The sequence below is a fragment of the Ips typographus genome, linkage group LG15, assembly GCF_016097725.1.
Source record: "Ips typographus isolate SLU linkage group LG15, UJ_Ityp_2.0, whole genome shotgun sequence".
Classification (NCBI taxonomy): Eukaryota; Metazoa; Arthropoda; class Insecta; order Coleoptera; family Curculionidae; genus Ips; species Ips typographus.
The window spans coordinates 7,650,321-7,677,505 of record NC_138436.1 but is presented as its reverse complement, the minus strand read 5'-3'; the positions used below and the strand labels follow the sequence as shown (position 1 = coordinate 7,677,505).

General features: G+C 40.0%; 1 protein-coding gene across 3 annotated transcripts in view; it reads left to right on the top strand.

Moving 5' to 3' along the window:
* LOC145738102 (circadian clock-controlled protein daywake-like) overlaps positions 1–26,352 on the top strand; it is a 35,797-nt gene extending 9,445 nt beyond the window's left edge. Inside the window, exons 1-4 of one of the 3 annotated variants that reach the window (XM_081992966.1) lie at positions 13,434–13,601; positions 21,510–21,750; positions 25,585–25,718; positions 26,012–26,352. In XM_081992966.1, the coding sequence (XP_081849092.1) occupies positions 13,535–13,601; positions 21,510–21,750; positions 25,585–25,718; positions 26,012–26,316 (747 nt within the window). In that variant the 5' untranslated portion in view covers positions 13,434–13,534 and the 3' untranslated portion in view covers positions 26,317–26,352. Of the gene's footprint in view, positions 1–239; positions 642–13,433; positions 13,602–21,509; positions 21,751–25,584; positions 25,719–26,011 lie in introns of those variants that run through there. The other 2 variants (XM_081992965.1, XM_081992967.1) reach the window with 2 other exon arrangements.
* The last annotated feature ends 833 nt before the right edge of the window (positions 26,353–27,185 follow it).

Sequence of the window (27,185 nt, the reverse complement as noted above, 5' to 3'; positions counted from 1 at the left end):
TTTTGAATTTTCTGTCAAAAAACGATGATGCACCTCATTTTAAAGGGAATTTCACGTAGTTTCAGGAAATGACAAGCAAAATGGCGTCCGAGGACGCCATTTTGAATTTTCTGTCAAAAATCGATTATGCACCTCATTTTAAAGGGAATTTCGCGTAGATTCCGAAAATGACCAGCAAAATGGCGTCCGGCCCAAACCTAACCTGATTTTTTGCAATTTTTTTCTCCCCCCCCCACCAGGAACGTGGAGAACTCCGTCCACGAGGAAATCGAAGAGGACTCCCCGATCGATATCAAGCAGGAATTCGATCCGGACATTCCCACCACCAGCACGTACGCTTACGTGGAGGAAGCGCCACCCCAAAAGCGCTTCAAGCAGGACGAGCACTACGTCAGCTACGACAATTCGGGCGTGTTGGAATTGCTGCGCGAACTGGTCAATATGGCGCGCATGCGCGACGATCCGACCGTCACATTTTTTGACAGCATGGCGCGCACCGTTGTCAAATTTCCGCCGCAAAAAATCGCCGAAGTCAAACTGAAAATCTGTCAAATTGTGACCGAAGCCGAGTGCAGCGTGATTGCCGACCAATTGTGATTCTGTTTTGATAATAAAAATTGTTCTAGTTTTTCTACACCCTGGATTAGCGTTGAAATTCTGGTAACTCTGCCGGTTTTCGAGATATCGCAAAACCGACCAAACCAGCGTGTTTCCTGGAAAAAATTAACATAGAACGAATTTGAGATGAGGTTTCTAGCGCTACAAACAAAAAAGTTGCGATTTGCGGCTTGGCAACGTTGCACAATCTGTAACTTGGTTATTTGGCATCGGAGACCCACTAAGTGACCACTCGTTTTCGACTAATTCGGGGACGGGGAATTCAACGCAACTGTCAGTTTTACCGTAACTGTCACCCAGTTCGAGAAAACTGACGTAGCTCAGTAACGGGGGCAGTTATAAAAAAAGTGACCGCACCACTGGATTCTACGTCTCCGAATTAGTCGAAAACGAGTCAAAACTCGATTTTTTATTTTTCACCCCCTACCACCCTTATTTGGGGGGTGAGGGGTGTTAAAGTGGGGTCTTACGCACCCCCTGGACAGTCTGAATCGACCAGCGAAAACCGCACTCAAATCGGACGGAAAACAACCGAGATATGAAGAAAAGAAGGTTTTGACAGCTATGTTTTGACATTTGACAGCAAGTGACAGCTGTCAAAATTGACCCGGCTTGATGCAACTCGATTTCGACTAATTCGGGGACGGGGAATCCAACGCAACTGTCAGTTTTACCGTAACTGTCACCCAGTTGGAGAAAATTCAAAATGGCCGCCCATTTCGGCGGTTTTAACGTTCCAACTCGATTTTTTGCGGTTTAACGTTGCGGCAAACGCTTATTTAAACAATTTCCCGGTAAATCGGTTTAAAGTGACAATTTGGCAACGTTGCTCCAGTAAAAAGTGGTGGTGGGGGGGGGAGGTTGTTGACGGGGTGGGGGGGAGAAATATGCGCCACGTGGTATAAAAAAAATTCAAAAAATTCCTGCTCCCAAACTACTCAAGATATTAAGGTGGTCCAAACGCCCAAATGTAGCCAAACTAACTGGCTACCTTCGGTAAAATTTTCAGTCTTCCAGCTCAGAAGGTAAGGGAGTGGGGGGCTCAGAAGCAACCCCCTTACAAGGGACCAAAACTGTCTTTCTGACAGTTTAAACTTTGACCTCACTTTTCTCCCTGACTGTACTAAATTTTAAAGTGTTTTTTAGTGTCATTGGATAGGAAATTTAGTGAGGATTCCAAAAATGTGCTTAAAACTGTCATTTTCCTACTCCAAGTGGGTTTTACAAGCGATTTTGTCCTTGACTGTCCTTTCAAACTGTCTTTCTGGAAGTTTAAACTTTGACCTCACTTTTCTCCCTGACTGTACTAAATTTTTGAGTGTTTTTTAGTGTCATTGGATAGGAAATTTAGTGAGGATTCCAAAAATGTGCTTAAAACTGTCATTTTCCCACTCCAAGTGGGTTTCACAGGTGATTTTGTCCCTGACTGTCCTTTCAAACTGTCTTTCTGACAATTTAAACTTCGACGTCACTTTTCTCCCTGACTGTACTGAATTTTTGAGTGTTTTTTAGTGTCATTAGATAGGAAATTTAGTGAGGATTCCAAAAATGTGCTTAAAACTGTCATTTTGTCACCCCAAGTGGGTTTTACAAGCGATTTTGTCCTTGACTGTCCTTTCAAACTGTCTTTTTGGCAGTTTAAATTTTGACATCACTTTTCTCCCTGACTGTACTGAATTTTTGAGTGTTTTTTAGAGTCATTGGATAGGAAATTTAGTGAGGATTTCAAAAATGTGCTTAAAACTGTCATTTTGTCACTCCAAGTGGGTTTTACAAGCGATTTTGTCCCTGATTGTCCTTTCAAACTGTCTTTTTGACAGTTTAAAGTTTGACATCACTTTTCTCCCTGACTGTACTAAATTTTTGAGTGTTTTTTAGTGTCATTGGATAGGAAATTTAGTGAGGATTCCAAAAATGTGCTTAAAACTGTCATTTTCCCACTCCAAGTCGGTTTTACAAGCGATTTTGTCCTTGACTGTCCTTTCAAACTGTCTTTCTGACAGTTTAAACTTTGACATCACTTTTCTCCCTGACTGTACTAAATTTTTGAGTGTTTTTTAGTGTCATTGGATAGGAAATTTAGTGAGGATTCCAAAAATGTGCTTAAAACTGTCATTTTCCCACTCCAAGTGCGTTTTACAAGCGATTTTGTCCTTGACTGTCCTTTCAAACTGTCTTTCTGGAAGTTTAAACTTTGACCTCACTTTTTTCCCTGACTGTACTAAATTTTAAAGTGTTTTTTAGTGTCATTAGATAGGAAATTTAGTGAGGATTCCAAAAATGTGCTTAAAACTGTCATTTTCCCACTCCAAGTCGGTTTTACAAGCGATTTTGTCCTTGACTGTCCTTTCAAACTGTCTTTCTGACAGTTTAAACTTTGACATCACTTTTCTCCCTGACTGTACTAAATTTTTGAGTGTTTTTTAGTGTCATTGGATAGGAAATTTAATGAGGATTCCAAAAATGTGCTTAAAACTGTCATTTTCCTACTCCAAGTGGGTTTTACAAGTGATTTTGTCCCTGACTGTCCTTTCAAACTGTCTTTCTGACAGTTTAAACTTTGACATCACTTTTCTCCCTGACTGTACTAAATTTTTGAGTGTTTTTTAGTGTCATTGGATAGGAAATTTAGTGAGGATTCCAAAAATGTGCTTAAAACTGTCATTTTCCCACTCCAAGTGCGTTTTACAAGCGATTTTGTCCTTGACTGTCCTTTCAAACTGTCTTTCTGGAAGTTTAAACTTTGACCTCACTTTTTTCCCTGACTGTACTAAATTTTAAAGTGTTTTTTAGTGTCATTAGATAGGAAATTTAGTGAGGATTCCAAAAATGTGCTTAAAACTGTCATTTTCCCACTCCAAGTCGGTTTTACAAGCGATTTTGTCCTTGACTGTCCTTTCAAACTGTCTTTCTGACAGTTTAAACTTTGACATCACTTTTCTCCCTGACTGTACTAAATTTTTGAGTGTTTTTTAGTGTCATTGGATAGGAAATTTAGTGAGGATTCCAAAAATGTGCTTAAAACTGTCATTTTCCCACTCCAAGTGCGTTTTACAAGCGATTTTGTCCTTGACTGTCCTTTCAAACTGTCTTTCTGGAAGTTTAAACTTTGACCTCACTTTTTTCCCTGACTGTACTAAATTTTAAAGTGTTTTTTAGTGTCATTAGATAGGAAATTTAGTGAGGATTCCAAAAATGTGCTTAAAACTGTCATTTTCCCACTCCAAGTCGGTTTTACAAGCGATTTTGTCCTTGACTGTCCTTTCAAACTGTCTTTCTGACAGTTTAAACTTTGACATCACTTTTCTCCCTGACTGTACTAAATTTTTGAGTGTTTTTTAGTGTCATTGGATAGGAAATTTAATGAGGATTCCAAAAATGTGCTTAAAACTGTCATTTTGACACTCCAAGTGGGTTTTACAAGCGATTTTGTCCTTGACTGTCCTTTCAAACTGTCTTTCTGACAGTTTAAACTTTGACATCACTTTTCTCCCTGACTGTACTAAATTTTTGAGTGTTTTTTAGTGTCATTGGATAGGAAATTTAATGAGGAATCCAAAAATGTGCTTAAAACTGTCATTTTCCCTCTCCAAGTGGGTTTTACCAGTGATTTTGTCCTTGACTGTCCTTACAAACTGTTTTTTTGACAGTTTTAACTTTGACATCACTTTTCTCCCTGACTGTACTAAATTTTAAAGTGTTTTTTTATGTCATTGGATAGGAAATTTAATGAGGATTCCAAAAATGTGCTTAAAACTGTCATTTTCCTACTCCAAGTGGGTTTTACAAGCGATTTTGTCCCTGACTGTCCTCTAAACTGGGTTTCAGCCAGTTCAAAAAGTTTCACACCCTGTATCTCCCTTATTTGGCGGTGTACAGGGTGGTTCAACCACTCAAACAAACCGTCTCGGCCTGCTCTTTTTAGTGGTGTTAAGCAAAAAATTCTAGCTGCAAAACTACGTACAGGGTGTGCGAAAAACTGGGGGTCAAAGTACTTTTTGCGCCCACCCTGTATACTAACCGCAAAAACTACCTTCGCAAGTCACTTGGTATGAATCAGTTTGTCGAGCCGGACATTTTTGCTTTCTTTCAAAATTTTTGTATCTCTAACCGTTTTCGAGTTATTTGGTCTGAAAGAGTCCATGGAGGTTCTTCCCCAGCAGGGCCCCAGAGGGGTTCACCCCCCAGTTTGACCCAGACAGGACCGGACTAGAAAAATGAAAATTTTATGGTAAATAACCTGAAATGTTGGCTACAAAATGGCGTTGGAACCATCCCGCTATCTGTTATAGTTTTTGAGATGTGATTTTTTGAATGTTTTTGGGTCCAGGGAGGTTACGTTGTTCTGAGTAGGGAGGAGGTTGCTTCTGAGCCCCCCACTCCCTTACCTTCTGAGCTGGAAGGCTGAAATTTTTACCGCAGGTAGCCAGATAGTTTGGCTACATTTGGGCGTTTGAACCACCTTAATATCTTGAGTAGTTTGGGAGCAGGAATTTTTTGAATTTTTTTATACCACCTGGCGCATATTTCTCCCCCCCTCCCCGTCAACAACCACCCTCCCCACCACTTTTTATTGGGACAACGTTGCCAGATTGTCACTTTAAACCGATTTAACGGGAAATTGTTTAAATTAGCGTTTGCCGCAACGTTAAACCGCGCAAAATCGAATTGGAACGTTAAAACCGTTAAGATGGGCGGCCATTTTGAATTTTCTCCAACTGGGTGACAGTTACGGTCAAACTGACAGTTGCGTTGAATTCCCCGTCCCCGAATTAGTCGAAAACGAGTTGCATCAAGCCGGGTCAATTTTGACACCTGTCACTTACTGTCACATGTCAAAAACAGCTGTCAAAACCTTCTTTCCTTCATATCTCGGGTGTTTTCCGTGGGATTTGAGTGCGGTTTTCACTGGTCGATTCAGACTGTTCAGGGGGTGCTTTAGACCCCACTTTAACACCCCTCACCCCCCAAATATGGGTGGGAGGGGGTGAAAAATAAAAAATCGATTTTAGACTCGTTTTCGACTAATTCAGGGACGTAGAATCCAGTGGTCGAGTCGCTTTTTTGATAACTGCCCACGTGACTGAGCTACGTCAGTTTTCTCGAACTGGGTGACAGTTACGGTAAAACTGACAGTTGCGTTGGATTCCCCGTCCCCGAATTAGTCGAAAATGAGTTGCATCAAGCCGGGTCAAATTTGACAGCTGTCACTTGCTGTCACATGTCAAAAACAGCTGTCAAAACCTTCTTTCCTTCATATCTCGGTTGTTTTCCGTGGGATTTGAGTGCGGTTTTTACGGTTCGATTCAGACTGTTCAGGGGGTGCTTTGCACCCTATTTTGACACCCCCCACCCCCATTTAGGGGGTGGGGGGGATGAAAATTTAAAAAACCGAGTTTGAACTGCTTTTCGACTAATTCGAGGGTGGCGAATCCGAAAATGACAGTTGCAACCCCAAAAATGTGCTTTTTCCCACCCCCTTTCCAAAAAAGAAGGGGGGTGGGAATGTATTGCTCTCACCCCCTCCAGCCCCTATTTCCCCTCCAACTGTCGCGTACAAACAATCATTTAGCATCAAGTTGGCTTTGAAATTGGTCGGGTTAGTTCGACCATTTCCGCCCGATCGATCGGGGGTGGGGGTGGAGGGGAGGTGGAAAGAGGGGGGGGTGGGAAAGCGGTGTTGCCATAACAACTGAGAGGAGAAAGTCAATCTAGTTGGCGACCAGACAATTTCCAAAGCTGTCCTCGATCTCGGAGCGTCAAAAAAACCTGTTTTTTCCACCCTCCCACCCTTTTACCGCACCCGGGGGGGGGGCGGCAACGTTGCCGCCCCAAATCACTTTTCGCTCATTTTGTACTCGTTTTCCACTAATTCGGAGACGGGGAATCCATTCCCGCTGTCAGATTTGACGTATCTGTCACCCAGTTCGAGAAAATTGACACAACTCAGTCACGTGAGCAGTTATCAAAAAACTGACTTCACCACTGGATTCTACGTCCCTGAATTAGTCGAAAACGAGTTAAAAGTCAATTTTTTATTTTTCACCCCCTACCACCCTTATTTGGGGGGTGAGGGGTGTTAAAGTGGGGTCTAAGGCACCCCCTAAACAGTCTGAATCGACCCGTGAAAACCGCACTCAAATCCGACTAAAAACAACCGAGATATGAAGGAAAGAAGGTTTTGACAGTTGTCTTTTGACATCTGACAGTAAGTGACAGGTGTCACAATTGACCCGGCTTGATGGTACTCGTTTTCGACTAATTCGGGGACGGGGAATCGAACGCAACTGTCAGTTTTACCGTAACTGTCACCCAGTTCGAGAAAACTGGCGTAACTCAGTCACGTGGGCAGTTATCAAAAAAGTGACTCGACCACTGGATTCTACGTCCCTGAATTAGTCGAAAACGAGTCAAAACTCGACTTTTTATTTTTCACCCCCTCCCACCCTTATTTGGGGGGTGACGGGTGTCAAAACAGGGTGCAAAGCATCCCCTGAACAGTCTGAATCGACCCGTGAAAACCGCACTCAAATCAGACTAAAAACAACCGAGATATGAGAAAAATAAGATTTTGACAGTTGTTTTTTGACATTTGACAGCAAGTGACAACTGTCAAATTGACCCGGCTTGATGCAACTCGTTTTCGACTAATTCGGGGACGGGGAATTCAACGCAACTGTCAGTTTTTCCGTAACTGTCACCCAGTTCGAGAAAACTGTCGTAACTCAGTCACGTGGGCAGTTATCAAAAAAGCGACTTGACCACTGGATTCTACGTCCCTGAATTAGTCGAAAACGAGTCAAAAGTCGATTTTTTATTTTTTACCCCCTCCCACCCTTATTTGGGGGGTGAGGGGTGTTAAAGTGGGGTCTTACGCACCCCCTGAACAGTCTGAATCGACCAGCGAAAACCGCACTAAAATCCGACTAAAAACAACCGAGATATGAAGGAAAGAAGATTTTGACAGCTGTTTTTTGACATCTGACAGTAAGTGACAGGTGTCACAATTGACCCGGCTTGATGGTACTCGTTTTCGACTAATTCGGGGACGGGGAATCCAACGCAACTGTCAGTTTTACCGTAACTGTCACCCAGTTCGAGAAAACTGGCGTAACTCAGTCACGTGGGCAGTTATCAAAAAAGCGACTCGACCACTGGATTCTACGTCCCTGAATTAGTCGAAAACGAGTCAAAACTCGATTTTTTATTTTTCACCCCCTCCCACCCTTATTTGGGGGGGTGAGGGGTGTTAAAATGGGGTCTAAGGCACCCCCTAAACAGTCTGAATCGACCCGTGAAAACCGCACTCAAATCCGACTAAAAACAACCGAGATATGAAGGAAAGAAGGTTTTGACAGTTGTTTTTGACATTTGACAGCAAGTGACAGCTGTCAAATTGACCCGGCTTGATGCAACTCGTTTTCGACTAACTCGGGGACGGGGAATCCATTGCAACTGTCAGTTTTACCGTAACTGTCACCTAGTTGTTAAATGTCTAATTTTTGACATCTGACAAGTGTCAAAAGTGACATTAAAAGCGCGCTATGACGTAAAAACTGCGTTTGACTGTTTTTTTAGACATTTTCGGTAGTCTGACGTCATTTTTGACAACTTGAAAACATGAAAAGTCTTTATGACGTCATTTGACAATTTACAGACACCGGAAACTCAGGGAAATGACAATTTTGACAACTGCAAGACGGGGAAACTGTGTTTCATTGTTTTTGACACTTTTCGGACATTTTTACGTTTTATGACGTCATTTCTGACAACTTAAAGACAGAAAGTGCCTTGAATTAACGCTTTATGGCTTCAAATTGTCAGAAATGACGTCAAAAGACCTGAAAATGTATTTTTGGTGTCTTGGAATTGTCAAATGACGTCAGAATGACTGAAAATGTCTTAAAAGTGTCAAATTAAGACAAAAATGTCATTTTGGTGTCTTGGAATTGTCAAATGACGTCAAAATGACTGAAAATGTCTTAAAAGTGTCAAATTGAAACAAAAATGTCTTTTTAGTGTCTTGGAATTGTCAAATGATGTCAAAATGACTGAAAATGTCTTAAAAGTGTCAAATTGTGACAGAAACGTGTTTTTAGTGTCTTGGAATTGTCAAATGACGTCAGAATAACTTAAAATGCCTAAAAAGTGTCAAATTGAGACAAAAATGTGTTTTTGGTGTCTTGGAATTGTCAAATGACGTGAAAATGTCTTAAAAGTGTCAAATTGAGACAGAAACGTGTTTTTGGTGTCTTGGAAATGTCAAATAACGTCAGAATGACTAAAAATGTCTTAAAAGTGTCAAATTGAGACAAAAATGTCTTTTTGGTGTCTTGAAATTGTCAAATGACGTCAGAATGACTAAAAATGTCTTAAAAGTGTCAAATTAAGACAAAAATATGTTTTTGGTGTCTTGGAATTGTCAAATGACGTCAGAATGACTAAAAATGTCTTAAAAGTGTCAAATTGAGACAGAAATGTCTTTTTGGTGTCTTGGAATTGTCAAATGACGTCAGAATGACTAAAAATGTCTTAAAAGTGTCAAATTGAGACAGAAATGTCTTTTTGGTGTCTTGGAATTGTCAAATGACGTCAGAATGACTAAAAATGTCTTAAAAGTGTCAAATTGAGACAGAAATGTCCTTTTGGTGTCTTGGAATTGTCAAATGACGTCAGAATGACCAAAAATGACTTAAAAGTGTCAAATTGAAACAAAAATGTCTTTTTGGTGTCTTGGAATTGTCAAATAACGTCAGAATGACTGAAAATGTCCTAAAAGTGTCAAATTGAAACAAAAATGTCTTTTTGGTGTCTTGGAATTGTCAAATAACGTCAGAATGACTGAAAATGTCTTAAAAGTGTCAAATTAGAACAAAAATGTTTTTTTGGTGTCTTGGAATTGTCAAATGACGTCAGAATGACTAAAAATGTCTTAAAAGTGTCAAATTAGAACAAAAATGTTTTTTTGGTGTCTTGGAATTGTCAAATGACGTCAGAATGACTAAAAATGTCTAAAAAGTGTCAAATTGAAACAAAAATGTCTTTTTAGTGTCTTGGAATTTTCAAATGACGTCAGAATGACTAAAAATGTCTTAAAAGTGTCAAATTAAGACAAAAATATCTTTTTGGTGTCTTGGAAATGTCAAATAACGTCAGAATGACTAAAAATGTCTTAAAAGTGTCAAATTGAGACAGAAATGTCTTTTTGGTGTCTTGGAATTGTCAAATAACGTCAGAATGACTGAAAATGTCCTAAAAGTGTCAAATTGAAACAAAAATGTCTTTTTGGTGTCTTGGAATTGTCAAATAACGTCAGAATGACTGAAAATGTCTTAAAAGTGTCAAATTAGAACAAAAATGTTTTTTTGGTGTCTTGGAATTGTCAAATGACGTCAGAATGACTAAAAATGTCTAAAAAGTGTCAAATTGAAACAAAAATGTCTTTTTAGTGTCTTGGAATTTTCAAATGACGTCAGAATGACTAAAAATGTCTTAAAAGTGTCAAATTAAGACAAAAATATGTTTTTGGTGTCTTGGAATTGTCAAATGACGTCAGAATGACTAAAAATGTCTTAAAAGTGTCAAATTGAGACAGAAATGTCTTTTTGGTGTCTTGGAATTGTCAAATGACGTCAGATTGACTGGAAATGTCTTAAAAGTGTCAAATTGAGACAGAAATGTGTTTTTGGTGTCTTGGAATTGTCAAATAACGTCAGAACGACTGAAAATGTCTTAAAAGTGTCAAATTGTGACAGAAACGTGTTTTTGGTGTCTTGGAATTGTCAAATAACGTCAGAATGTCTGAAAATGTCTTAAAAGTGTCAAATTGCAACAAAAATGTCTTTTTAGTGTCTTGGAATTGTCAAATAACGTCACAATGACTGAAAATGTCTTAAAAGTGTCAAATTAAGACAAAAATGTCATTTTGGTGTCTTGGAATTGTCAAATGACGTCAGAATGACTGAAAATGTCTTAAAAGTGTCAAATTATGACAAAAATGTCATTTTGGTGTCTTGGAATTGTCAAATGACGTCAGAATGACGTCAGAATGACTGGAAATGTCTTAAAAGTGTCAAATTAAGACAAAAATAAGTTTTTGGTGTCTTGGAATTGTCAAATGACGTCACAGAAAGCGTTTCTGTCTAAAAAGTGTCAAATGACGTCAAAATTGCTTTTTTGACATAAAACTGTCAAAAGTGACGTCATAAATAGCGAAAAATAGGTAAAAAGTGACAAAATGACAGTTTCTGTCTTAAAATTGTCAGAAATGACGTCAGAAGGACAGAAAAGTGTCTAAAAAGTGTCAAATACGGTTCAGCAATGATTGCTTCCGACACTGATCGCTTTAACCTTGAATAACTCGGTTATTTGACAGTTGACAGCAAAAAGTCATAGAAGCGAAAAGATAGTCCAGATCAAGAGCTTTCCAAAAATGTCATTATTCAAGTTGATTGGTTGCGTGGTTTGGCCGCTAGAGGGCGTCAAAGTTACTAAAACAAAAAAATTGGTGAATTTTTTGACACTGATCGCTTTAATCTTGAATAACTCGGTTATTTGACGTTTGACAGCAAAATGTCATTGAAACTGAAAGATAGTCCAGACTGTGAGCTTTCCAAAAATGTGATTTATTAAGTTGATTGGTGCAGTGGTTTGGCCGCTAGAGGGCGTCAAAGTGGCTGGAACAAAAACAAGTACAATTCCTGACACCGGTTGCTTTAACTTGGAATAACTCGGTTATTTGACGTTTGACAGCGAAAAGTCGTGGAAGAGAAAAGATAGTCCAGATCGAGAGCTTTCCAAAAATGTCATTACTTATGTCGATTGGTGCAGTGGTTTGGCCGCTAGAGGGCGTCAAAGTGACGGGAAGATTTCTTCCCAATGTGGGCGTAATTAAAGCGCAAAACGTGGCAACGCCGCCCCCCAACAAACATTATCTTTACTCCTCGGTGGAGACAAAGCGGTTTTGGTGGATCTTGGAGGAGAAAGTGGGCGGGGGCGGTTTGGAGGGGGGGTGGAGGGGGTGAAAAGGGGGGGAGAGGGGAAAAAAAAGGGATTGGAGGGGGCGGGAAGGGTGGGGAGGGAGGGGAGGATCAAAGTAGGCGCGACACGTGATGTAACCGTGTTGCATTATACACTGACACGTGGTGGAGGGGGGAAGGAGGGGTAACAAGGGCGGAGGGGAGGGGGGAAAGTTCAGGGAGGAAAAGAGAGAAAACTTTGACGCCCTCTAGCGGCCAAACCACTGAACCAATCAACTCGAGTAATGACATTTTTGACAAGCCCTCGATCTGGACTATCTTTTTGCTTCAGTGACTTTTTCCTGTCAAGTGTCAAATTACGGAGTTACAGGCTGTCAAAGTGACAACTGTCAATTTTGTCCAGTCCCCGATTAACTGTCAATAACTCGGTTAGTTAACGTTTTTTGCAAAAACTTGTCATCTGACACTTTGTAGAGAATACTCGGAGCTACAATCTGTCAAAAAAATCAACTCGATAACTGTCAAAATAACCGAGTTACTAGCTGTCAAAGTGATAGCTGTCATATCAAGACTAATCAGTTTTTAATTCTGGTTAATCACTTTTCAACTGTCAAAAACTCGCTTATTTGACATTTTTCGGAAAATCACTATAGAAAGTGATCGAAAGAGAATTAAAAGGGCTTTAAACTGGTTTTTTAAACCACCCTGTAACTGTCAGAATAACGGAGTTACAAGCTGTCAAAGTGACAACTGTCAATTTTGTCAAGTCACCCTTCAACTGTCAATAACTCGGTTAGTTGACGTTTTTTGCAAAAACTTGTTATTTGACAGTTTGTAGAGAATACTCTCGGCTACAATCTGTCAAAAAAATCAACTCGATATCTGTCAAAATAGCCGAGTTATTGACATTCAAAGAAGCGACTGTCAATTCCATACTTTCAACTCAAATGGTCGAGTTTGACAGATCGCAATTCTGTCAATTTGACAGTTACGTCAGTCCAGTTTTGACCAAATTGTCGTTCTTTAAATTGTCCACCTAGTAACTGTCAAAATAACCGACTTGCAAACCTGTCAAAGTGACAACTGTCAAATCGTTTTTTAACTGTCAATAACTCGGTTGGTTGACATTTTTCGGACAAACTTGTCATCTGACAGTTTGTAGAGGATACTCTCAGCTACAATTTGTCAAAAAAATCAACTCGCTAACTGTCAAAATAACCGAGTTACAAGCTGTCAAAGTGACAACTGTCATATTTGGACTAATCAATTTTGAAGTCTGGTTAATCGTTTTTTAACTGTCAAAAACTCGGTTATTTGACATTTTTCGGAAAATTACTATAGAAAGTAATCGAAAGAGAATTAAAAGGGCTTTCGAATGGTATTTTGAACCACCCTGTAGGTGCTAGAATAACGAAGTTACGGGCTGTCAAAGTGACAACTGTCAATTTTGTCAAGTCACCCTTCAACTGACAATAACTCGGTTAGTTGACGTTTTTTGCAAAAACTTGACATCTGACAGTTTGTAGAGGACACTCCCAGCTACAACCTGTCACAAGAATCAGCTAGATAACTGTCAAAATAACCGAGTTACGAGCCGTCAAAGTACAGATTGCATCGGCCACCATTTCGCAGACGTACGTCAGTCAATTCACCTTGACTGACGTCGAATTTGGTGGTAAACAAGATGGTACCGGTGTTATTAATTATCCGGTTGACCGTCAACTGGACTGGTACCATCTCGAACCATCGGGTACCCGTTTGGGTACCACTCACGGTTCCCCCGGAGCAAAAAAACGACTAAAACGAGCAAAATCTAGTTGGCGCCGATCTGGGGGGTACCATATCGTGTAGTACCATCGACTTGACCGGTGGTACCAGCGTGGTACCAGTGCAACGGTACCATCGATTTTTGGTTCCAAATTTTTGGTAAAAAAAAAATGGCCGCCATTCTGGTTCTAGTGACGTTCGTGATGGGTTCTGGTACCATTTCCCTGGCGGCGATACGTAAGTACCATCGCGGTACCCGATAGTACCCATATTGCCGCGTTTCGGCGGCTGACACTTTAACTGTCAATAACTCGGTTAGTTTGACAGCTACGGAGCGCGTTCAAACGTCATTCGAAAGCCCTTTTAATTCTCTTTCGATCACTTTCTATGGTAATTTTCTGACAAACGTCAAATAAGCGAGTTATTGACAGTTGAAAGGTGACTTGACAAAATTGAAAAAAAATTATTCTTGATGTGACAGCTGTCATTTTGACAGCTAGTAACTCGGTTATTTTGACAGTTAGCGAGTTGATTTTTTTGACATGTTGTAGCTGAGAGTGTCCTCTACAAATTGTCATCTGACAAGTTTTTGCGAAAAACGTCAACTAACCGAGTTATTGACAGTTGAAGGGTGACTTGACAAAATTGCCAGTTGTCACTTTGACAGCCTCTAACTCGGTTATTCTGACAGTTACAAGGTGGTTCCAAAAACCAGTTTAAAGCTCCTTTAATTCTCTTTCGATTACTTTCTACAGTAATTTTCCAAAAAATGTCAAATAACCGAGTTTTTGACAGTTGAAAAGTGATTAAACACAGTTAAAAATTGATTAGTCTGAATATGACAGTTGTCACTTTGACAGCTTGTAACTCGGTTATTTTGACAGTTATCAAGTTGATTTTTTTGACAGATTGTAGCTAAGAGTATTCTCTACAAACTGTCAAATAACAAATTTTTTAGAAAAACGTCAACTAACCGAGTTATTGACAGTTAAAAAGTGACTTAACAGAATTAAAAACTGGTTAGTCTGAATATGACAGTTGTCACTTTGACAGCTTGTAACTCGGTTATTTTGACAGTTATCAAGTTGATTTTTTTGACAGATTGTAGCTAAGAGTATTCTCTACAAACTGTCAAATAACAAATTTTTTCGAAAAACGTCAACTAACCGAGTTATTGACAGTTAAAAAACGATTTGACAGTTGTCATTTTGACAGGTTTGCAAGTCGGTTATTTTGACAGTTACTGGGTGGACAATTTAAAGAACGACAATTTGGTCAACGTAACTGTCAAATTGACAGAATTGGGAACTGTCAAACTCGACAATTTCAGTTGAAAGTATGGAATTGACAGTCGCTTCTTGGAATGTCAATAACTCGGTTATTTTGACAGTTATCGAGTTGATTTTTTTGACAGATTGTAGCTGAGAGTGTCCTCTACAAACTGTCAAATTACAATTTTTTACGAAAAACGTCAAATAACCGAGTTATTGACAGTTGAAAAGTGATTAACCAGAATTAAAAACTGATTAGTCTGAATATGACAGTTGTCACTTTGACAGCTTCTAACTTGGTTATTTTGACAGCTAGCGAGTTGATTTTTTTGACAGATTGTAGCTCAGAGTGTCCTCTACAAACTGTCAAATGTCAAATTTGCCCGAAAAACGTCAAATAACCGAGTTATTGACAGTTAAAAAGTGACTTAACAGAATTAAAAACTGATTAGTCTGAATATGACAGTTGTCACTTTGACAGCTTGTAACTCGGTTATTTTGACAGCTAGCGAGTTGATTTTTTTGACGAATTGTAGCTCAGAGTGTCCTCTACAAACTGTCAAATGTCAAGTTTTTGCGAAAAATGTCACCTAACCGAGTTATTGACAGTTGAAAAACAATTTGACAGTTGTCATTTTGACAGGTTTGCAAGTCGGTTATTTTGACAGTTACTGGGTGGAAAATTTAAAGAACTGCAATTTGGTCAAAACTGGACTGACGTAACTGTCAAATTGACAGAATTGCTAGCTGTCAAACTCGACTATTTCAGTTGAAAGTATGGAATTGACAGGTGCTTCTTTGAATGTCAATAACTCGGTTATTTTGACAGTTATCGAGTTGATTTTTTTGACGAATTGTAGCTGAGAGTGTCCTCTACAAACTGTCAAATTACAATTTTTTACGAAAAACGTCAAATAACCGAGTTATTGACAGTTGAAAAGTGGTTAACCAGAATTAAAAACTGATTAGTCTGAATATGACAGTTGTCACTTTGACAGCTTGTAACTCGGTTATTTTGACAGCTAGCGAGTTGATTTTTTTGACGAATTGTAGCTCAGAGTGTCCTCTACAAACTGTCAAATGTCAAATTTGCCCGAAAAACGTCAAATAACCGAGTTATTGACAGTTGAAAAGCGATTAACCTCGGGCGGCAATTTGGCAACGCCGCACATCTAAAAACCCCAACCGGCCAGGTGTAGGTAAGCGGCAACGTCGCGCAAATTACGCAAAATTCAAACGCGACCGGAAAACCCACTTTTACGGCATTTTCGCCACTTTCCCCTTTTAATTGCGGCACGGTTGCGTCACGCGTGACCCAGGGGCGGACTAGTGAAATTTCAAAAAATCATAACTTCCAAACTAAGACAGGTACGGACCTGGAATTTTCACGAGAAGACACCGCAGGGTGTTGGCTGTGACCGGTAAAAATTTCATCGAAATCGCTCAGAAAACGGGCACGTACCGACCGAAAAACCGCGCTGGTGTCCCTGAGTTGGCACGCGCACCCTGCCGGAATTTCCCCCACTACGTCCCTGTTTTCTGAGCAATTTTCGTGAAATTTTTACCGATCACAGCCAACACCCTCCACTACCTCCACGCAAAATTTCAGGTTCGTACTCCGAGTAGTTTCGGAGATATTCGTTTTTAAAGCACTCGCCGCACTTTTCAGTGCTCAGAAGACAGTTTGAGAGCCGCTGATGCTTTTTTGTGGGCTTCTGAGCGGTTCAAAACCGCTTTTTCACTCTTCGATAACATTTTGAGGTTTCTGAGCTGCAAAAAAAACCGTTTGAGAACCTCCTGTAACCCTCTCGAAGCTCAGAAGACAGTTTAAATGCAAAAAAACAGTTTTAAAACTTCTGGTGTCATTTACATGCTTCTGAGTGGCAAAAACAGTTTGAGAAACCCTTGAAACAATTCTGGAGGCTCAGAAGACAGTTTGAGCGCCACTGATACAATTTACTTGGCTCAGAAGACCGTTTTCAGAGTCGCTGACTGTATTTTTGTGTTTCTGAGCTATTCGAAATTTTGGAAACTTCTGGTGGTACACTCGAGGCTCAGAAGACAGTTTGAGAGCCGTTGATGGCGTTTCGGCGTTTCTGAGCCACAAAAAACTGTTTACAAAGCTCTGGTAACACTTTGAATGCTCAGAAGACAATTTGAGTGCTTCTGAGCTGCAAAAAACAGTTGGAGAACCTCTTGTAACCCTCTCGAAGCTCAGAAGACAGTTTAGATGTAGAAAAACAGTTTTAAAACTTCTGGTGTTATTTACATGCTTCTGAGTGACAGAAACTGTTTGAGAATCTCTTGAAACAATTTTGGAGGCTCAGAAGACAGTTTGAGAGCCGCCGGTGGCATTTTAATGCTTCTGAGTCACTAAAAACCGTTTGAGAACCTCTGGTAACATTTTTGTTTCTCAGAAGACAGTTTTAGAGCCGATGGTGGTTTTTTGGTGCTTCTGAGCCATCAAAGACAGTTTGGAAACTACTTTTTACGATATTTCATGTTTCTGAGCGGAAAAAACAGTTTTTAATTAATTTTTGACTACTTTTGTGTTTCTGAGCTACTGGAAACCGTTTATAAACTTTTGTTAACATTTCTGTTGCTCAGAAGACAGTTTGAGCGTTTTTGATCAAATTTTGGTGTTTCTGAGCCATCACAAACTCCTTTTTATGACATTTGATGTTTCTGAGCGGCAAAAACAGTTTGTACATTTTTTACTATTTTTGTGTTTCTGAGCAACTAAAAACTGTTTAGAAAGCTCTGGTAACACTTTGAATGCTCAGAAGACATTTTGAGTGCTTCTGAGCTGTTAAAAAAGGTTCTCGATTTTTTTATATAATTTTGAGGTTTCTGAGCTGCAAAAAAACCGTTTGAGAACCTCCTGTAACACTTTAGAGGCTCAGAAGACAATTTAAAAACATAAAAACAGTTTTAGAGCTTCTGGTATCATTTCAATGCTTCTGAGTGACAGAAACTGTTTGAGAAACTCTTTAAACAATTTTGAAGGCTCAGAAGACAGTTTGAGAGCCGCCGGTGGCATTTTAATGCTTCTGAGTCACTAAAAACCGTTTGAGAACCTCTGGTAACATTTTTGTTTCTCAGAAGACAGTTTTAGAGCCGATGGTGTTTTTTTGGTGCTTCTGAGCCATCAAAGACAGTTTGGGAACTACTTTTTACGATATTTCATGTTTCTGAGCGAAAAAAAACATTTCTTAATTCATTTTTGACTATTTTTTTGTTTCTGAGCTACTGAAAACCGTTTGTTAACATTTCTGTTGCTCAGAAGACAGTTTGAAGGCTTTTGATCAAATTTTGGTGTTTCTGAGTCATCACAAACAGTTTGGAAACGCTTTTTTATGACATTTGATGTTTCTGAGCGGAAAAAAGAGTTTCTACATTTTTTTACTATTTTTGTGTTTCTGAGCTACTGGAAACCGTTTATAAACTTCTGTTAACATTTCTGTTGCTCAGAAGACAGTTTGAGCGCTTTTGATCAAATTTTGGTGTTTCTGAGCCATAACACACAGTTTGGAAACGCCTTTTTATGACATTTGATGTTTCTGAGCGGCAAAAACAGTTTGCACTATTTTTTGGTTTCTGAGCTACTGAAACCCGTTTATAAACATTTATGTTGCTCAGAAGACAGTTTGAAGGCTTTTGATGAAATTTTGGTGTTTCTGAGCCACTAGAAACCGTGTGAGAATCTCTGGTAACATTGTTAATGCTCAGAAGACAATTTTAGAACTTGTGGCATATTTGATGCTCAGAAGACTGGATAAGAGCTTCTGATGACATTTTGGTGTTTCTGAGCTACTAAAACTGTGTGAGAATGTTTGACAATCTTTTGAAACAAATTTTTTAGACTCAGAAGACAATTTGTGCGTCACTGTCACTACTTTTGTAGCTCAGAAGACAGTTTTTGAACTTCAGATGTTACCTTAATGCCTCAGAAGACAGTTTTAGTGCTACAAACGGTATTTTGATGTTTCTGATCCACTAAAAAACCACTGAAGAACTTAAAATGTTTCCAGTGGCTCAGAAACACTAAAATCTCAAAAAAAATCGAAAACTGTTTTTTATGGCTCAGAAGCATTAAAATGCCACCGGCGGCTCTCAAACTGCCTTCTGAGCCCGAAAAATTGTTTCAACAGTTTCTCTCACTCAGAAGCATGTAAATGACATCAGAAGTTCAAAATTTGTTTTTCTACATTTAAACTGTCTTCTGAGCCTCGAAAGTGTTACAGGAAGTTCTCAAACGGTTTTTTGCAGCTCAGAAACCTCAAAATTATATCAAAAAGTCGAAAACCTTTTTTAACAGCTCAGAAGCACTCAAAATGTCTTCTGAGCATTCAAAGTGTTACCAGAGCTTTCTAAACAGTTTTTAGTTGCTCAGAAACACAAAAATAGTAAAAAATGTACAAACTGTTTTGCCGCTCAGAAACATCAAATGTCATAAAAAGGAGTTTGTGATGGCTCAGAAACACCAAAATTTGATCAAAAACGCTCAAACTGTCTTCTGAGCAACAGAAATGTTAACAAAAGTTTACAAACGGTTTCCAGTAGCTCAGAAACACAAAAGTAGTCAAAAATTAATTAAAAACTGTTTTTCCGCTCAGAAACATGAAATATCGTAGAAAGTAGTTCCCAAACTGTCTTTGATGGCTCAGGAGCACCAAAAAACCACCATCGGCTCTAAAACTGTCTTCTGAGAAACAAAAATGTTACCAGAGGTTCTCAAACGGTTTTTAGTGACTCAGAAATACCAAAATGCTACCGGCGGCTCTCAAACTGTCTTCTGAGCCCGAAAAATTGTTTAAAGAGTTTCTCAAACAGTTTCTGTCACTCAGAAGCATGTAAATGACATCAGAACTTTTAAAACTGTTTTTCTACATCTAAACTGTCTTCTGAGCTTCGAGAGTGTTACAACAGGTTCTCCAACTGTTTTTTGCAGCTCAGAAGCATTCAACATGTCTTCTGAGCATTCAAAATGTTACCAGAGCTTTGTAAACTGTTTTTGGTGGCTCAGAAACACCAAAACGCCATCTACGGCTTTCAAACTGTCTTCTGAGCCTCGAGTGTACCACCAGAAGTTTCCAAAATTTCGAATAGCTCAGAAACACAAAAATACAGTCAGTGACTCTGAAAACGGTCTTCTGAGCCAAGTAAATTGTATCAGTGGCGCTCAAACTGTCTTCTGAGCCTCCAGAATTGTTTCAAGGGTTTCTCAAACTGTTTTTGCCACTCAGAAGCATGTAAATGACACCAGAAGTTTTAAAACTGTTTTTTTGCATTTAAACTGTCTTCTGAGCTTCGAGAGGGTTACAGGAGGTTCTAAAACGGTTTTTTTCGCAGCTCAGAAGGCTTAAAATGTTATCGAAGAGTGAAAAAGCGGTTTTGAACCGCTCAGAAGCCCACAAAAAAGCATCAGCGGCTCTCAAACTGTCTTCTGAGCACTGAAAAGTGCGGCGAGTGCTTTAAAAACGAATATCTCCGAAACTACTCGGAGTACGGACCTGAAATTTTGCATGGAGGTAGTGGAGGGTGTTGGCTGTGATCGGTAAAAATTTCACGAAAATTGCTCAGAAAACAGGGACGTAGTGAGGGAAATTCCGGCAGGGTGCACGTGCCAACTCAGGGACATCACCGCGGTTTTTCGGTCGGTACGTGCCCGTTTTCTGAGAGATTTCAATGAAATTTTTACCGGTCACAGCCAACACCCTGCGGTGTCTTCTCGTGAAAATTCCAGGTCCGTACCTGTCTTAGTTTGGAAGTTATGAATTTTTAAAGTTTCACTAGTCCGTCCCTGGGTCACGCGTGACGCAACCGTGCCGCAATTAAAAGGGGAAAGTGGCGAAACTGTCAATAACTCAATAACTGTCAATAACTCGGTTATTTGACGTTTTTCGGAAAATTACTATAGAAAGTGATCGAAAGAGAATTGAAAAGGCTTTAATTTGCTTTTTTTAACCACCCTGTAACTGTCAGAATAACAAAGTTACAAGCTGTCAAAGTGACAACTGTCAATTTTGTCAAGTCACCTTTCAACTGTCATTAACTCGGTTAGTTGACGTTTTTCGTAAAAACTTCTCATTTGACGGTTTGTAGAGGACACTCTGAGCTACAATCTGTCACAAGAATCAACTCGATAACTGTCAAAATAACCGAGTTATTGACATTCAAAGAAGCGCCTGTCAATTCCATACTTTCAACTGAAATGATCGAGTTTGACAGCTCGCAATTCTGTCAATTTGACAGTTACGTCGACTAAATTGCAGTTCTTTAAATTGTCCACCCAGTAACTGTCAAAATAACCGACTTGCAAACCTGTCAAAGTGACAACTGTCAAATCGTTTTTCAACTGTCAATAACTCGGTTAGGTGACATTTTTCGGACAAATTTGACATTTGACAATTTATAGAGGACACCCTGAGCTACAATTTGTCAAAAAAATCAACTCGCTAGCTGTCAAAATAACCGAGTTACAAGCTGTCAACGTGACAACTGTCATATTCAGACTAATCAGTTTTTAATTTTGGTTAATCACTTTTCAACTGTCAATAACTCGGTTATTTGACATTTTACGGAAAAATTTCTCTTTTGACAGTTTGTAGAAGACACTCCAGGCTACAATCTGTCAAAAAAATCAGCTCGATAACTGTCAAAATAATCGAGTTACGCGGCTGTCAAAGTGTGTGCATCGAAAAGGGCTGCGAGTACTTAAAAATTGAATATCTCCGAAACTATTTGCAGTACGGACCTGAAATTTTTACCGATCATAGGTACGGCCCTGGTGTATTTCCAGGCAAAATTTCAAGTCCGTACCTGTCGTAGTTTTGGCGGAAAAAAATGTCAAAGTTGAGACATTTTGTTTCAGCGCCGTACATTCGCGCGTGCAGTAGGAACGAGCCGGAAATCGATCGATGCATCGTCGATTCCGTGGAACGATTGCGTTCCAAGCTGAAAAGTGGAATTCCAGAGCTGAACGTGCCCCCAATCGAACCGCTCCGATTGGACGAGATTCGGCTGAAAAGTGGACCGAATCAGGCGAAAATCGACGCAAACATCACTAATGCGCAGGTCTGGGGACCATCCGGATTCGAAATTATCGATTTAAAGTGAGCGCCCATCCCTACAAGCCAAATTTCAGCCTTCTATCTCGAACCGTTTAGGAGATATGACGAAAACAAAGTTTGACGCCCTCTAGCGGCCAAACCGTGCCACTAACCCATAGATTTTTATACATCAATGGAAAGCCCATTTCATGGGCTTTCCATTGATGCATAAAAGTCTATACAAAGTGTCCCAAATAAGGGAGTTATTTGAGGTTAAGTGAGTCGGTGCACTTTCGATCAAAGTTGCTGAAGCAACTTTGACGCCCTCTAGCGGCCAAACCACTTAACCGATCAACTGAAGTAATCACATATTTGGATAGCTTAGAATGTGTACTGTCGATTTGCTTCAGTGACATTTTGACGTCAAGTGTCAAATAAGCGAGTTATTTGAGGTTAAGTGAGTTGGTGCACCGGAAAGGTGATGGGTGCGCCTTTGGCGCCCTCTAGCGACCGTAAATTAAGCTTGACAAAGCAGATTTTTTTACTGTGGATTGAGTACAGTCTAAGCTACCAGCTCACACAAAAATCACTCAAATCCGACGTTTAGAATGTGAGTTATGGAGTTTTTGCCGTTCGCGGACACTAAATTTCACATTTTTCCTGTTTTCTTGGGTTTCTAGGGCTGCTACGCCCCTGGATTAACTGTGATTGTGTTGATTTTTTTACTGTGGATTAAGTACAGTCTAAGCTACCATCTGACGCAAAAATCACTCAAATCGGACGTTTAGAATGTGAGTTATGGCGTTTTTGCCGTTCGCGGACACTAAATTTCACGTTTTTGCTGTTTTCTTGGGTTTCTGAGCCTGCTACGCCTCTGGATTAAGTCTGATGGGGTTGATTTTTTTACTGTGAATTGAGTACAGTCTAAGCTACCACCTCACGCAAAAATCACACAAATCGGACGTTTAGAATGTGAGTTATGGCGTTTTTGCCGTTCGCGGACACTGAATTTTACGTTTTTCCTGTTTTCTTGGGTTTCTAGGGCTGCTACGCCCCTGGATTAACTCTGATTGTGTTGATTTTTTTACTGTGGATTGAGTACAGTCTAAGCTACCATCTGACGCAAAAATCACTCAAATCGGACGTTTAGAATGTGAGTTATGGCGTTTTTGCCGTTCGCGGACACTAAATTTCACATTTTTCCTGTTTTATTGGGTTTCTAGGGCTGCTACGCCCCTGGATTAAGCTTGATTGTGTTGATGTTTTTACTGTGGATTGAGTACAGTCTAAACTACCATCCAACGCAAGAATCACTCAAATCGGACGTTTAGAATGTGAGTTATGACGTTTTTGCCGTTCGCGGACACTAAATTTCACGTTTTTGCTGTTTTCCTGGGTTTCTTGGGCTGCTACGCCCCTGGATTAACTCTGATGGGGTTGATTTTTTTACTGTGGATTAAGTACAGTCTAAGCTACCATCTGACGCAAAAATCACTCAAATCGGACGTTTAGAATGTGAGTTATGGCGTTTTTGCCGTTCGCGGACACTAAATTTCACATTTTTCCTGTTTTCTTAAGTTTCTGGGGCTGCTACGCCCCTGGATTAACTGTGATTGTGTTGATTTTTTTTAGTGTGGATTAAGTACAGTCTAAGCTACCATCTGACGCAAAAATCACTCAAATCGGACGTTTAGAATGTGAGTTATGGCGTTTTTGCCGTTCGCGGACACTGAATTTCACATTTTTTCTGTTTTCTTGGGTTTCTGAGCCTGCTACGCCTCTGGATTAAGTCTGATGGGGTTGATTTTTTTACGGTGGATTAAGTACAGTCTAAGCTACCAGCTCACACAAAAATCACTCAAATCGGACGTTTAGAATGTGAGTTATGGCGTTTTTGCTGTTCGCGGACACTAAATTTCACGTTTTTGCTGTTTTCTTGGGTTTCTGAGACTGCTACGCCCCTGGATTAAGCTTGATTGTGTTGATTTTTTTACTGTGGATTGAGTACAGTCTAAACTACCATCCAACGCAAGAATCACTCAAATCGGACGTTTAGAATGGGAGTTATGGCGTTTTTGCCGTTCGCGGACACTGAATTTCACATTTTTGCTGTTTTCTTGGGTTTCTAGGGCTGCTACGCCCCTGGATTAAGCTTGATTGTGTTGATTTTTTTACTGTGCATTAAGTACAGTCTAAACTACCATCCAACGCAAGAATCACTCAAATCGGACGTTTAGAATGGGAGTTATGGCGTTTTTGCCGTTCGCGGACACTGAATTTCACATTTTTGCTGTTTTCTTGGGTTTCTAGGGCTGCTACGCCCCTGGATTAAGCTTGATTGTGTTGATTTTTTTACTGTGCATTAAGTACAGTCTAAACTACCATCCAACGCAAAAATCACTCAAATCGGACGTTTAGAATGTGAGTTATGGCGTTTTTGCCGTTCGCGGACACTAAATTTCACATTTTTCCTGTTTTCTTGGGTTTCTGAGCCTGCTACGCCTCTGGATTAAGTCTGATAGTAGGGATTTTTTTACTGTGGATTGAGTACAGTCTAAGCTACCATCTGACGTAAAAATCACTCAAATCGGACGTTTAGAATGTGAGTTATGGCGTTTTTGCCGTTCGCGGACACTGAATTTCACATTTTTGCTGTTTTTTTGGGTTTCTGAGCCTGCTACGCCCCTGGATTAACTGTGATTGTGTTGATTTTTTCACTGTGGATTGAGTACAGTCTAAACTACCATCTGACGCAAAAATCACTCAAATCGGACGTTTAGAATGGGAGTTATGGCGTTTTTGCCGTTCGCGGACACTAAATTTCACATTTTTGCTGTTTTCTTGGGTTTCTAAGCCTGCTACGCCTCTGGATTAACTGTGATTGTGTTGATTTTTTTACTGTGGATTGAGTACAGTCTAAACTACCATCTGACGCAAAAATCACTCAAATCGGACATTTAGAATGTGAGTTATGACGTTTTTGCCGTTCGTGGACACTAAATTTCACATTTTTCCTGTTTTCTTGGGTTTCTAAGCCTGCTACGCCTCTGGATTAAGTCTAATGGGGTTGATTTTTTTACTGTGGATTGAGTACAGTCTAAACTACCATCTGACGCAAAAATCACTCAAATCGGACGTTTAGAATGTGAGTTATGGTGTTTTTGCCGTTCGCGGACACTGAATTTCACGTTTTTGCTGTTTTCTTGGGTTCCATGGGCTGCTACGCCCCTGGATTAACTGTGATGGGGTTGATTTTTTTACTGTGGATTGAGTACAGTCTAAGCTACCATCTGACGCAAAAATCACTCAAATCGGACGTTTAGAATGTGAGTTAGGGCGTTTTTGCCGTTCGCGGACACTGAATTTCACGTTTTTGCTGTTTTCTTGGGTTTCTAGGGCTGCTACGCCCCTGGATTAACTGTGATGGGGTTGATTTTTTTACTGTGGATTGAGTACAGTCTAAACTACCATCTGACGCAAAAATCACTCAAATCGGACGTTTAGAATGTGAGTTATGGTGTTTTTGCCGTTCGCGGACACTAAATTTCACATTTTTCCTGTTTTCTTGGGTTTCTAGGGCTGCTACGCCCCTGGATTAACTGTGATTGTGTTGATTTTTTTACTGTGGATTGAGTACACTCTAAGCTACCATCTGACGTAAAAATCACTCAAATCGGACGTTTAGAATGTGAGTTATGAGGTTTTTGCCGTTCGCGGACACTGAATTTCACGTTTTTGCTGTTTTCTTGGGTTTCTAGGGCTGCTACGCCCCTGGATTAAGCTTGATTGTGTTGATTTTTTTACTGTGGATTGAGTACAGTCTAAGCTACCATCTGACGCAAAAATCACACAAATCGGACGTTTAGAATGTGAGTTATGGTCGAATTTTTGTTGCAGATCCAACCTCAAACGAAACCGTTTCCTGTTTCGCGTCAACGTGCCTCAGATTTACTTCAAAGGCGACTACGACATTGACATGAGCGTGCTAATACTGAAGTACAAGGGCCAAGGACCGATTACCGGAAATTTCAGTGAGTGAAAAAAAAAAAAAAAAAAAAAAAAAAAAAAAAAATGACGTTTCTCCAACTGGGTGACAGATATGTCAAAAATGACAGCTGGAATGGATTCCCCGTCCCCGAGTTAGTCGAAAACGAGTACCATAAAGCCGGGGTTATCTCACGCCAAAATGGCGGAAATTGCAAATGGCGTCCGAAAGACGCCATTTTGATTTTTCTGTCAAAAATCGAGTTGCACCTCGTTTTAAAGCAAATTTCACGTAGATTCAAGAAATCACCAAAAAAAAATGATTTTCTCCATTTTTCAGCGGATTACAAGTTCGATTGCGCGATGAAAGGTGACTTGGTGACCAGAAACGGACAGCGCCATCTGCATTTTCGCAAATTCACGCTCACCCTGTACATCGGAAGCAGCCATTTGCATTTGGGCAACTTGTTTGTCGGCCAAAATCCGACGTTGTCGCGCGCCACCAACGAGGTCGTTCGGGACAATTCGGATTTGTTCGTCAACGAGATCAAACCGGTTCTAGAGGAGTCGTTGGCGCAGAAATTCACCGAAATAGCCAACTCGATCACCGAACGGTTCACTTACGATGAACTGTTCATCGATTGATACGATTTGTTCCGAATAAATGGGTGAAAATTGAAATTTTCTTGTGTTTTGCTTAGTTTAAGAGATATCACCAAACCGACTTCACCAGAGTGTTTTCTGGGAAATTTTAGCATAAAATGACGGTAAGATGGGCGCTCTAGCTCAAAAAGCAACAAAGTTGGGTTTAGTGCGCGCAAAACACTTTCCGCACGCAACTTTTTTGTTTTTTAATTTAGACCCCCCAAGTGACCACTCGTTTTCGACTAATTTGGGATCGCTGATTCCGAATCCGCAGTCAAATTTCCCATATTTCCTAACCTGACAGAGTTCCTAGCTAATGAAACAAAAAAAAGTGAAATTTTCGCTCTAACTCGGTTAGTTTTTGAGATATCACCAAACCGACTTCACCAGAGTGTTTTCCGGGAAATTTTAACATAAAATGACGGTAAGATGGGCGCTCTAGCTCAAAAAGCAAAAAAGTTGGTTTTTAGTGTGCGCAAAACACTTTTCGCACGCAACTTTTTTGTTTTTTAATTTAGACCCCCCAAGTGACCACTCATTTTCGACTAATTTGGGGTCGCTGATTCCAAATCCGCAGTAAAATTTCCCATATTTCCTAACCTGACAAAGTTCCTTGCGAATGAAACATAAAAAAGTTAATTTTTTGCTCTAACTTGGTTAGTTTTTGAGATATAACCAAACCGACTTCACCAGAGTGTTTTCTAGGAAATTTTAGCATAAAATGACGGTAAGATGAACGTTCTAGCTTGAATAGCAAAAAAGTTGGTTTTTAGTGCGAGCAAAACACTTTCCGCACACAACTTTTTTGTTTTTCAACTTGGACCCCCCAAGTGACCATTCATTTTCGACTAATTCGGGGACGGGGAATC